The sequence below is a fragment of the Ornithodoros turicata genome, chromosome 3 (genome assembly GCF_037126465.1).
Source record: "Ornithodoros turicata isolate Travis chromosome 3, ASM3712646v1, whole genome shotgun sequence".
Taxonomy (NCBI): Eukaryota; Metazoa; Arthropoda; class Arachnida; order Ixodida; family Argasidae; genus Ornithodoros; species Ornithodoros turicata.
In genome coordinates, this window is record NC_088203.1 from 87274057 (window position 1) to 87287244 (window position 13188).

Here is a 13188-nt window from a genome sequence, read left to right on the forward strand (position 1 = left end):
CTGCTACATATCAAGAAGATATCAAATAAGAAACGGGTGTCCGGCTATTTTGTCCATCTCTCAATGAGTGCGTCCACCTCTGTTTTCTGCTAGGGTGTCGCTCAAATGGAGAAATGTGACAACCCCGTGTTCCGTAAACTTTTGTCCCAAGCTGTAGCTCTGTTGAACTTAGTATTGGTTGCAATGATTAATGAATTACAAAACTGTGTGCCATCTATCCCATTAACATGCTGTATGTCTAGAAGTAGTAGTCTGGACAAGCAACGAAAAAAACAAAAAAGCTGGACTTCATTCATATCTTCTTCCTTTTTTTTTTTTGTCACCTATGTCGAAATTCTCTGCTTAAAAGACTTTCACACTTGGAGGTGATTTGAGATTAAAGTTCTCGAGGAGCAAAATATTGGCATTTACCTTCCTAAGACACAATGTGCTGGGATTGGCAGGTTGCAGACTATGTGCATCAAGGTAATGGCAGTTTGTGAAGTGTTGAGAAAGATTCGATAACTGTCTTTCATCTGGGACTATGTGCAACAGATCATTGCAGGAGAGGATGTACTTTACATTCAGAAAAGGCTCCAAGCATCTAATGAATGGTGAGGGTCTAGGTTTAAATCCTGGTGCAGAACTCATTGACTTTTTCATGGATCACTTGAATATTTTATACGTTCATAATGCCTCATAAATGGACCAGATGCCTAGATAAAGACAATCAACAATCATCTCCTCCACTGTTTATACACCTTGTGATAGCCAAGATAACCAAGATAAGTCAAATCTGTGAGCCAATACAACTGCTTCTATGGTGAATACCATTATGTATAATGTCATGTCCACTTGCTTAATGCATATAGTCATCTCCTTGCAAAAGTGCTGTGTGAGGAACACGTGTTATGTGTAGATTCCGTACACACAATTTCTTCAAGCAGAGAAGCTTTATGGCAGCTGATAATATGTAATGAGCAAGATTCAAAGGAGTTTCCGAATTTACAGGCTGGCAACCCATCTGGAAATGACCACCACCTGGTCCTGCAGATGTGCTTTTGGGTATAGGAGGGCCATACTATGAAAGCTGAATAATTTAGTGCTGTATCACAACACAGGACAAACTTCAGCAAAAGAATACAAGAAAAAGAAGCTGATTCACAAAAAAAAACACGTTTAAATGTGGCATCTTATATTGTAAGATTTTTTTGCAATTCTTTATACATGTTATTAGTATGGCCTTGTTCTGCTCCATTCTACCAGTAGCCCTATCTTTTCGGTAGCCATTTCTAAAGATTGCTACTGGGTTCTTCCCACTACTGGAGCCTGAAGGGCGCGAGTTTCTCTCTGAGTGCACATGCTGTCTCTATATAAAGCAAGCGTGAACTAAGTCGTAATAACAAATCACATTCTGCACAGGATTACGACATTGAGTTTCAGACACTGCAACTCTTGGGATGAAGGCTTCTTTTCTTTACGCGGTGGACTGGGAACGCGAATGGAGAGATGAAAGCGACTAAAAATGTGACCTGATTTGTGTATACCACTAATACAAAGAAGCTACTCGTGACCTTTGTGAAGAAATATATGCTTAGTGAAACGGCGCTGTTCTCCGCCCGCGCTGTTTTGGTTTCACTATGTCTAGCAACGTTATGATTACGCCATGGTGTCGTTTCTTCGGTAGATGTCTATTGTGGACAGAGACAGATTCTATATGAATATTTCTAAACCAAATTTTACCATTCTCGACTTGCAGATAACAAGCTACAGAGAACAGCAGAAGAGACCTCTCCACACATTGAACTGTGAGTGGTGATATCTATATCCTCCTCCTCTTAGTTTTTCCTGTTATCTGCTGTATTGTGTAGACGGAAGCTAGTACATTTGGCTGTAATTTCTCATTTGGATTTCCAACTACATTCATGTTTACCATGGTTATAGACCCCAGATCAGGACCTACTCAATATCGTGCAGTTCTGCATTGTGTAACTGAATATGGCGAACCAAAATGGGGGTGTGTTTACGAGGCGTCCTGTAGATGTCAGACAGAACACATCAGGGTAGACGTGGGTGATGCTGAAGAAATCCCTTGTAGTGGTCAGCACCAATGCCGCAATCATCACTGCGCTTACGGATTTGGGCACCAATAAATGCGTGGTGCATGGGCCGCTCGGGCAGTGTCTGCCGTGGGTCATTGGAAAGGTTGGGTTGTTCCTCAAGCTGCATGACCTTCAAGTTGGTGACTCGGATGTGATCACAGGGAGGAAACTTATCTACCGACAGGAGATTCTTCTTACTTTTCTAGTCATACTGCATATAAGTAAACTTTTTCTACAGATGGATGAAACTTTTATGCTTGCATACAGGTTCAATTCATTTCCTGAGGTGCCAATGTTCTTGTTCGATTTGCCAAAAGATTTTGTTTCAGTGAAGAGTTACATCCAGATGTTTGCATAAAACAAGGATATGCACGAAAGCCTGGAAGAAACGTGCTCATTTTGTGTGTTTCGTTCAGAGCTCTTATCGAGATGACGCAAATATTTATACCTAGTGATAATGTCGAGGAGTGGAATACGCAGCGATGCGTTGAAGGCAGATCAATGCAGAAGTCTCGGGTGGAGAGCCATTGATATTTCGAACTGAGACTGTGCCTGTGCCAGTAATTTGTGAGGAAATACAATACCTCAAGGTATTGCTTGTAGCATTGTACCATTTGTTATGTCAGCAGAGATACAAATAAAATTGTTTATGTTCTTTGCTTTGTTAATGAATTTTCACAGTCTTAAGACCCACAGGGCACACAGTCTTAAGAGCCGCAGTCACAGTGAGCTGGAGGTCTCGTTTGAGTGTGTGCATGATAAGGAGTTGAAATGGAGACTTTGTTTAGCATTTAAATGATGGATATATGATGGATAGCATAAATGATGGATAGCATGAATGATGAATGATAGCTTCTCAAATGATGATGTCAAGTAAGACAACAATAGAAGCATTGCAACGTATCAAATGACAAAAACTTCCTAGTGAGCAGAATGGGTTTGTCGAACAACTACAGAGAGGTCGCATACACAGAGGGAGAATAGGTTAACTGGTATCTTACATTCATGTCACAATGATGTTAGATATGCTGTTAGTGCTATGCTATACCTTGTCAGGGTACCTTGATTACCTCGAGGTAGTCAAACCTCGTTGCAGCGAACTCGCTTACTACGAATTATCGGTTATTGCCAATTTCTATTTCAGTTTGGTTGGTCACGCTTTATTCCTATGGCAATTTTATTTTTATAGCAAACCAAGTTTCCCCTCCGTTGGTAGAATTATTGGTTAAACAAAGCGTCCCAGCTTGACCTCCAAATTCCGCTGCCCTTCCCATGTTTGTGACACATGTCAGACAATGTCCCTTCCCCGCAAGCTGTTGACGGGATTAGCTTTTGGAGCGAGAAGGCAATGAGGGTGACACCCATAAACCAGGGATGTCTTCTATTGGCTGCACGTTCCTACCCTTTCGGTCACTCCCTCACCCACAGTCCTTCACCCTTCACTTTACCTGTGCATGCTTCCCGTAACGTCCTGCCCGTGTGTTCATGAGCTTTTGGTTTGCCGTCCTATCTGTACAGCAACGTCCTGAAAGTGGAAGGCTTTATGCTTAGACACGAAAACGGGTGTTCTACGGGACATCGACAGTTGCATAACAAAAACAACATCGCCGCGAAGTATGGGATTGTACGACCAATGGGAGGTACTCAACCCAGATGTTTTGATACACAAGAACGTGAAGGACGTGAGGACATTACGTTCGATGATTTTGTATCGGTCGGCGGACGATGCCGTTGTTGTGGCACCCAGACTGGCTGATGTGGAAATCACTGCTGGTTTAGACGCACCATTGTCGGCGAGGGATTATATGATGACGCTGAGGAAGACGAAAAAGATGGAGACACCCATCGCAACTTCCGTTTCGTTAAAAGTGCTAAAAACAGGACAAACACATGCACACAGAGAGCTACTTTCAACACTTTAATGCATATAGACGTTGAAACTGCCATTTTTTTATGTTACCGGCAGGTACTACCTCTCCCTTCCTGTCAAGGCAATGCTTTCTGACCAAGTACCTGCTGCGTACATAAAAAAACGGCGATTTGCATGTGTATGCATTAAAGTGTTGAAAGTAGTGCTCTGTGTGTGTGTGTGTGTGTGTGCCGTTCTGTTTTTAGCGCTTTTAGTGAAATGTGAGTACCTTAACAACAAGCCCAAATGGACGTTTTAGTGGCCATCGCAACAAAACTCTGAAACAATTAACGTCGTTCATGTGCTTAAGGACCTGTTGACTCACATGGAGGTGTCTGAAGAAGAACTCTGAGGCCTTTTGTTGCGTCCATTAAGGTCGAAGGCATCGTTGTGCATAATACGGTCGCCATGAAGCAGCAAAAGAGCACAGATTTTTTTCTTTTTTTGGTTGAAATCAATGCATTCGGAATGACTTTACTCTCTCTCGGCTTTGTTGTATCAATTGCCGATTCGGCTGCCATCACATTCCGGAATTCGTAAGCAGGGTTTACGGTTTTTTGTATCATACTGTTACAACAAAAATCAGATATAACGAACAATTTTCGTAGTTCCCACGGCACTATATGACGAGGTTTGGCTGTAGATGCTCTTTAATGCAGCAAACACTAACAGAAACTACTGTAGTTTCTATAAGTCGTGCGATGTAGTCAGCATATACAAAGGTAGTGGCTACTGAGCTGACGTGACTTCTGTATGACTTACATTCTCGAGTGAGAACAAGGGCACTGCTTTAATGTGGTAGTTGCCGATGTTGCAGCGGGCATCTCGGAAGATAGTGACTACACAAGCGATGTTGGGTATCCTGCCTGCCAGCCATCCTTCCAGCATCCCAGTCCATCTGTGCACCACCCCAACAGCTCAGCTTCTCAGTGGAGTTCACACTTGCCTCGGTCGCGGCCACCTGAGGAAGAGGACCATTACGTTGATCCGGGGGAAGCAGTGGAACCTCTTTATTACAACAGTCGTCCACATCACAGCAGTGGACATTTGGAAAGGAGAGAGTACCTCTCTACGTGAGCTGCTTTCTTAGTAGTTTGACACATTGAATTATATTTAGAGCCTGAAGTTTTTGGGAAATATTTTTTTTCTAAATTCGGGAGGTAAAAATCGGGAGAATAAACATGTGTTCTAAATCTGTGTGAATTCGGGTCGAAAAACTTCCAGTATGTTAAATTTGGGGAGAAATCTGGCTCTATTACTCCAACGAACTGTACTTGTTTGGTACAAACAGTGATGTAATTTGTGTTACCTGCTATACAAGCAAGTGTGCATTGCTACAGACGTTTCAGTGAGGGTAATTTGCTGGGTAAAAATCAGGTTTCACCCCAAAGAGGCACCCTTCAATTCGGGGTGCAAATTCGGGGAAGAATCAGGTTAAACCCTAAAACTTCAGGCTCTAATTATATTTGACATGGTACTATACATATGTAGGACCCATTGTTTTTGCAAAAGGCAGACACTATGCAACTTACACATAATTTGATGGCTTGATTTATGTGTATTTACAGCATATAGATATATGTTGTAATATATTCAGCATCATCTCTCTCTCTCATGTGAGATGGACCCATTTCACATCAATGCCGATGTCAATTTGACTAACTACATGTGCCGTGTTTGTGACTATTAATTCGCACTCTCGACAGTCTTGTCTTTGAGACCATGTTTGGGTAGAACTGCGACGCTAGCATTCAGAATTCGCAATAATAGGTGAGGAAATCGCTTATGATGTGCGTGACTTGACCAAGGATGGCTCAGAAAACGTCAGTTAACTTGCCCAACACTGTGATGGTTCTTGCTGCCACGGACACACTCATCAGCTTGTGCTATGTCATCACTAAACACATAAATTCTACGCGACAGCCCATGCAGTGTATGTGTATCAAGAGAAACAAGGATACTATGTAGCGACGTGAGATATTCTGTACCGAATCTCAAGGTGAAAATCACTTACGGGGAAAAGCTGTGTACCAAATCTCAGCTTCGAACTAGAAATTTGTCCATAATTCTGCAGCCTCTAGAAGCCTGAAAAATCGGGCAGTGACTGTAGTCGCGTGGAACATGTTAAGGGGGCACACGAGCGCAAAAATTTATCCTTACGGAATCAAAGGTGCCGTTACCTTGACACTGACGCGAAAGGAATGGGATGCTTCATTCGTAATTTATAAGCGAAAGAAACCACAATTTCCGTTTTCCCTCTTCCTTCCTCCTTAAGAAGCCTGACAATGCGGAGCAGGCTCTCATTGATCTCCTCAAACAGTTTGCCCAATCATCGCGGAAGATCACTTGAGAAGACCACCAATCCAAGGCATCTGACATTGCAGCGCTTCTTGAGGAGGAGAGGGAAAGCATACAAATTGTTTGTTGCATTTTAGTGCCCCTTTACGATTACAGTTGAGCCCATTTATAAGGATATCAATGGGAACGCGAAATCCAATCGTTGTATCAGAGTATCGTCAAAAACGAGCTTTCCCGAAGTTGCTGCTCGGGACCGCGTCAACGAAGTAAATCGGCACAAGTAGAACGCCGCTGGACGTGCGCGTTTGTTGCTAGCGCAAAAGCATGTTATCTAGCTCTAAATTGACGAAGCTTTGTGTCAAAAGCTTTTCCAAGGACAACGTAACCGCCGATATCACGTGAGGCTCCGCACCTTTTGAGATCGACGGCTTCGTCCGCTGCTCGTCATCCTGTGCCGTAGTCATCATAATTCTCACTATCGTAACTGCATTGTCCATCAGAATGCGCCTCCCCTGCGGGTAATTTGACGACCCGTGTCTGGGGTGGCGGAACGCAACTGTTTGCCAACACACGTTTTAGAAGCCACGGTACTTCACAACGAGGTTTTGCGCCAGCACAAAATCCGTCGAGCACGTGCAACTGCGGGTCAAGCCATGAGTCAAAACGCGTCTCGGACCCGCAGACGCCATCGTAGCACGCAGCAAACTAGAAAAAAAAAAAAAAAGAAACACACATGAGGGTGAGAGAATGATGTGGAGAGGGAACAACCTCCTCTACTTCTCGCGAGTCCCTTCCGCCCTTTCGAAATCGCGCGCATCTCTAATCCCCGGCAGTCATGTACGGATAAACGTGCTGCGTTCTCACTTTAACCCTCACGGAGGCTAAGGCTCTTGAAAATGCCACCTTAATTTGTTTTCAGTGAAAAGGTGCAATGTTGCTTTTCGAACGTCACACGTTTTACCAGCCGCCGGGAGAACTCTGATCGCTATACGCGAGCAAACGCTTTCGCGGCTATCGTTATATTCGTGTCTTGTTTACATGTACCTCAATGGGTGATCTGACGGGAACCAGCAATTTGATTGTAATATCGCGCTTGCCGTTACGTGGAAGATCGTAATAAACGAGCTCGACTGTTTGGAACAAAGTCCTTAGTGGTGAAACTCTTTCATTTTTCAGAAAGGGCCACAGGTGTCAGGAAGCACAGCATGAAGAAGGAGCTCTGCATGACCTTGGTGATTCATCAAGAGGGTCACGGCGGCGACAAGCACGGCGTCCAAGCTTAGAGCGACAAGCCAGCTTTGAGAGACATGTGTGTGAAGACTCCTATGAAGCACAGCATTATTCAGGTATGGTACTTATATCTCCTGGCCACTGCAGTGCTCATGCACCACCTCATGATCTGTGTTTCTACTTTGTATGCTTGTTATCGTCATCCTCCTCTCTCTCTTATCCTGGACCATCTCATCGCTCATACCTGTAGATAGCTTTTAACTACCACACACTCTCTCTCACATCATCTCTCCCATAATCGTCTCCCACACACTCACCATAGTTTTGGAGCTCTATGGCCTTTGTTGCCTTTGTGCCATTAAACGCATAATCACTCTCTCTCTCACTTTGTATGCATCGTGCACATATGCTCAGCTCAGCGTACATCCACATGGTATCGTAATTGAGGCAGCATTTGCATTTCTTCATGCCAACAAATTGCCAGCAATAGCATGGTAGGAGTGTGGTTCCTAAAATGCTTATTTGCTTTACTTGACTGCAATTCTCCAGATTCTCCGGCAGTTCTCTCTCTCTAGATTGAACTTCACATGCTAAAACAATTGGGGGGGGGGGAACAGATTGTAGAATCTGCTGACACAATAATGTTATTTTATCTTTGAACTAGATTTCGTCATCCGCCACTGTTTAGCGCATCGTGGGCGCATAGTAGCTCATACACCGTAAAGCCTCAATGCAATTATTGCATATACAGGTCGTTTCACCTAACGCGATAAAAAATTCTAACTGGCGACGTACTCGCCGGCAATTACCTTCTAGAAACTTTTGCCACCATTGAGGAAGGCTTTGGACAATTTTTAATTGTGGGAAATTTATTTTTGTCAATTGAACTTTGAAGATTGCCAAGCGAACCTCACTTTTTTTTTTTTACAGAAATACTATGCACAAAAACTTTGCACAGGTGTTATGCACAAACAAACACTATGCACAATATCGCAACAGAAATATTCGGAAAAAATTATTAGAAATTATGCTTTAGCAGCGTCTGCTCGATTGTCGCAAAAAAGGGCGCATGGAAGGTGTGGGGAGAGGAGGAAGTGTTCCTGCCTCTTGTTTTACCTTTCTTTCCCCCACTTTTACCTTGATGCTGGGGACAACCGCCTTATCACAAAGAAGGCAAAACAAATGAAGGTGGGGACACTTCTTCCTCTAGACACACATTTCGAGCACGCTTCTTTGCGAAAATCAAGCAGGCGGGGCTAAAGCGTAATTTTTACTAATTTTTTTTTTCGACTCTTTCTGTTGCAACACTGTGCATAGTTTTGGTTGGGTCTATGGTTATTCGTGGAGGACATATTTCTGTAAAAAAAAGTGGGGTTCGCTTGGCAATTTTCAAAGTTCAATTGACAAAAATAAATTCCCCGCAATTAAAAATTCTCGAACGCCTTCCTTAATGGTAGTAAAAGTTTGCAGAAGGTAATAGACCTCTCCCTGTTTGTAAACAAATGACGTCATACTGTTCGACAGCGCCACCAATTTGGTAGACTTGAACCACACGCTCGAAGCTAGGGGTGAACAAGGTCGCGCCCGAAAGCCACGGTCCTGAGGGGATTACGATGGTTCCTGAAAAGGACGCGACCTTCGGTCCTACTTTTCTTTCAATGGGAGGCAGATAACAAATGACCCTTCGTGGAACCCAGCCCTCCCCTTCAGATTTGTTTCGGTTTCAGTCTGTCTACCAGCATCATGATGACGTTTCTCGGGTACAGGTCTATTGCCGAAAGTCCCACAATCCTCCGGCGAGTACGTCGCCAGTTAAAATTCTTGTATCACTTTAGGTGAAACGCCCTGTATTATTGTTGGCGGATAAACAACAGTGCAAAAATGCGAAATGAAATTCTTATTGTCAGCTGTGCATAATACGGATGGTGCGGGCTTATTGTAATTGAGGTACGTCTTATTGTGGTGGTATTTGACCATGGTCTCTTGCGAGGTCTAATACATATAAGAGTTTGTTACATGTGTTCATGCTATTCGCACATGACATTGAGGGCATGTAATACCCCCAAAACTAAATTGTATCCATGACGAAAACCCAAGACTGGGAAAAAGACGAAAACAGACGACATGAAACAGACAACACGAAAACAGACGACAACACAAAAACAGACGACACGAAAAACATGTGTCGTCTGTTTTTCGTCTTTTTCCCGGTCTCGGGTTTTCGTCATGGATCTTAGCCACCAGCTCGCTTGCTTTTTAACCACTTTATCTAAATTGTATCTCAATCTAAATAAATAAAATAAACAATAAATAATAATAATAATAATAATAATAATAATAATAATAATAATAATAATAATAATAAATATAAATTGTGTTGACAATTTCAGCGCACACGCCAAGAGGTTACCCCACCCGAGAAGAGAGCTGTGACAGTTACCAGAGTGCCTCACCTCCGCAGAGCAGTTGGACGTATCAAGATGCCTACCTGACTGGGGGTGCCAAAGGGGAAACACATTCCAGTCAGCAGTGGAACGCGGCAGACGAGCCGAGTCGGAAGATCAGTAGGAGCTACTCGGAAGAAGAAGGCGGGTATTACGATGGCCGTAGCTACGGAGAGTACAACAGTGCTAGTTATTTTAGTGCTGCAGACAGGACTGACTACTACGGAAACTCTACTGCAATGCCGTACGAGAGAACTCTGTATCAGGACGACGTGTTGTGTGAAGACAGCTTCCAGGAAGGCGTCCCCGGTAGGAAAGGCTTCTTACCCGCGTCTGCGCTGCCCGACGACTCCGCGACGTACATCGAGTACCCCGATGGGAAAATGGTCATCGAGTACCCTGATGGGAAGATGATGGTGGAATATCCGGATGGAAAAATTGAAGAATTCCACAAGGATGACGGTGTGCAGAACGGATTTCAGATGGCAGCCGTTTGCGAAGCACCCGTGCCCAGCATGACGACGGAAACAAATTCTTTGGCTCCCGAAGAAGTGTTTCCTCGAAAACTGAGCACGATTGAGACAGAACCCTCCTTGAAGACGTTGAGCAGAGCGGAAGAGGCGAACGTACGGCGGAGTAGTTATTACGAAAGTAGCCAAGCGGAGGAAGGAAACTCTGTTTCTCAAAAACCTCTTCAGGAGCTCAGTCCATGTAGAAAAACTGTGGAGGAGGATGAGTGGAGAAAAAGTGCCGAAACAATTGTACCTGAACCTAGTCACGGGTAAGTCCTCTACACCTACATAGACAGAGCCTTGCGTTCTACGGTTAGCCCTGGCAGAACCTGTTCTTACACCCCGATTTGCGTCATCGTTAGTAATGATCTGGTTTTTGGGATTTTACTCGAAAAAGGTCTCTACTGTAAAACCCAAAAAGCCTCAAAAACCCCCTAAACCCATAATCTCTCTCTCTCTCTCTACCCCCCCCTCAAAAACAGACTTGCCATAATGCAAATTCAGCCGCGAATACGGACACTGGAGAAAATTCAAATTCAAATATATTTTAATTCACACCATTCATTTACAATTTGTCTAAAAAGAAAGCTGTGCATTGAACACAGCCGCTCGGCAACTCCTGTTAATCTGACTCGCGAGGCGTGTTTTTTTCTTGGTTTTTCTGTTTTGTGCCCGAAAACCGGCTTTTTCACTCGGTTTACCCCATTGTGCTGCTCCTCAAATAAAGCCTTACTTTTATCGCCCCCCCCCCCTTCCAATTTTCAGAAAACATAAAACCCGACACAAGGGGGGGTATGTTTCATGGTAAAACTGGTAAAATTGTTCATGGATCATGAACAATGGGGTGTCATGGTACATAGAGCTGTGTTATGGCTCCATATCAGAAGGATCAGATTTTGATGTATTCATGTAAAATACAGCTCATAAAGTGTGTATGGTGTGTTTTAACTGCTTCGATTATATTTAGTTTGTAAGTGTCTAACACTAGTGCTGCATGTGACATGAGCAATCTGGAACGTGTGTGTCATATACACCGAAACATTCTTCTCGAGGGCCAAAAGCAGTGGGCGCATGTTTTACACGAGTGCGTGTTATCCACCGAAAATTACGGTACTGAAAAATTGACAACGTGCCCTGAGAAAGTACCCACTTTCACTCACGCGTAACGAATTCTGTAGCCAGTGTTATGTAGGCGTCAGGTGATATAGATGATGCTCCGCCAATTTCACCAATGCATCTTATCACCACAGATACGAAACTGTCCTTTGGGCTAGAACATATGCGACACACCAGGAGTTCCCAAACTGTCCCAAGAGGTTCCGCGGGACTGATGGGTCCTGTGATGTCTCTTGAGGGGTTTCCTCGGCCGGCCATCCATTGTTATGCAATGTACACGGTAATCATGCGATGCGTTTTCATACGAATGCTTCCCCGGGCATGGCTGCGATTCATGCTTTGTGAAAATAATGAGCAGCAAGACCTTTGTGTCGAACTTGTGACATTTTCAGAAAGACTGATGTTACCAAAGGTGTGGCTATAATGATGTTTGTTTATTTATCCTGCCCACCAACAGCCACTGGCCTAAGTGGAGGTGATACAACATCAATTTAAAATACAGTGTTAAAAAACACCAAAGGAAAGTACAAAAAGCAACAGAAAAATTACAGTTAGACAAGATATATACGAAATTTCAAACACTATAAAACAGTTAACTTAAGCACTGAGTCTCTGAGTCAGGTTGACAGTCACTAAGGCCCGGTTTCACAGACCCGATTGACTTTAAAGCAAGATCAAGCGTCCCTTGAGCTTGAAGTTAGCCATCAATACTTTTTCAATAACATTGGTTCATGACATAGGGTGAATTCCAGTAACATTAGCTATAACGTAGGAGGAGGGTGGAGTCGTAATTTCAAGTTAAGGGATGCCCTAAGTCAACTAAATCACCTGGTCGACTAAGTCAACTAAATCGTACATTTTTAGTCTCCACATGAAACATGATTACAGAATGGAATATATATGACTGGCCTTGTGGCCACTGCCAAATCAGAGAGTAAAATCATGAGAATTCACTTCTTATGTCGCAAGAGACCTATGATCACGAACGACATCACACGGCTGGATTGGTGAACTAATTTTACCCACTCAATGGTTCTTCTACACGAGTTGCATTGATTTGGATTTGATTCAGTCAACTTGCGTTCACACAAGTGCATTTAAGTACCAGAGCAATGCAATATCCCAGCACACAAAGAGAAACCAATCCAAAGGATATCATACTGACAGGGAGGACACCGATCAGATAGAGATAGAGAGAAAACTCGTCTTCGACACTGAATGTGTCACCACGATGCAAGATATCTTGATTTAGGCATGCAGGAATCCAAAATGTAGCATCAAAATGTATCCCCAGCGTAGCCAGAAAACAGCCATAAGTCACCATTGCCCGTATTTCTGCAGCACCACAGTCTCAACGTAGCCGATTTGGCGCAAAGTAGCGAATCCTGGCTCGTGCTCACTTTAATGCCCTTGTGCTGCTGTGGTGATTGTCCTACAAATTCTTATTTGTAAGTCACAATCATTGTTGGTTCTCAACCTCAATCACAAGGTTTGTCAACAGGAATTTCGATTTTGCTTTTGTTCTAGCACCAGCGAAGTATTTTTCCGTAAAAGCTGGTCCTAGTTGTGCTTTTTGGCAATCTGCAACGAGTAGCCAT

The 13188-nt window shown here is 43.5% G+C and overlaps 1 protein-coding gene across 1 annotated transcript in view; it reads left to right on the top strand.

The window, feature by feature from the left end:
• The window catches only part of LOC135388768 (protein unc-13 homolog B-like), a 291747-nt gene that overhangs the window by 11537 nt on the left and 267022 nt on the right, over positions 1 to 13188 (top strand). Inside the window, exons 7-10 of the mRNA XM_064618549.1 lie at positions 1739 to 1787; positions 4808 to 5063; positions 7465 to 7634; positions 9909 to 10743. Coding sequence (XP_064474619.1) covers positions 1739 to 1787; positions 4808 to 5063; positions 7465 to 7634; positions 9909 to 10743 — 1310 coding nt within the window. The remainder of the gene's footprint in view (positions 1 to 1738; positions 1788 to 4807; positions 5064 to 7464; positions 7635 to 9908; positions 10744 to 13188) is intronic.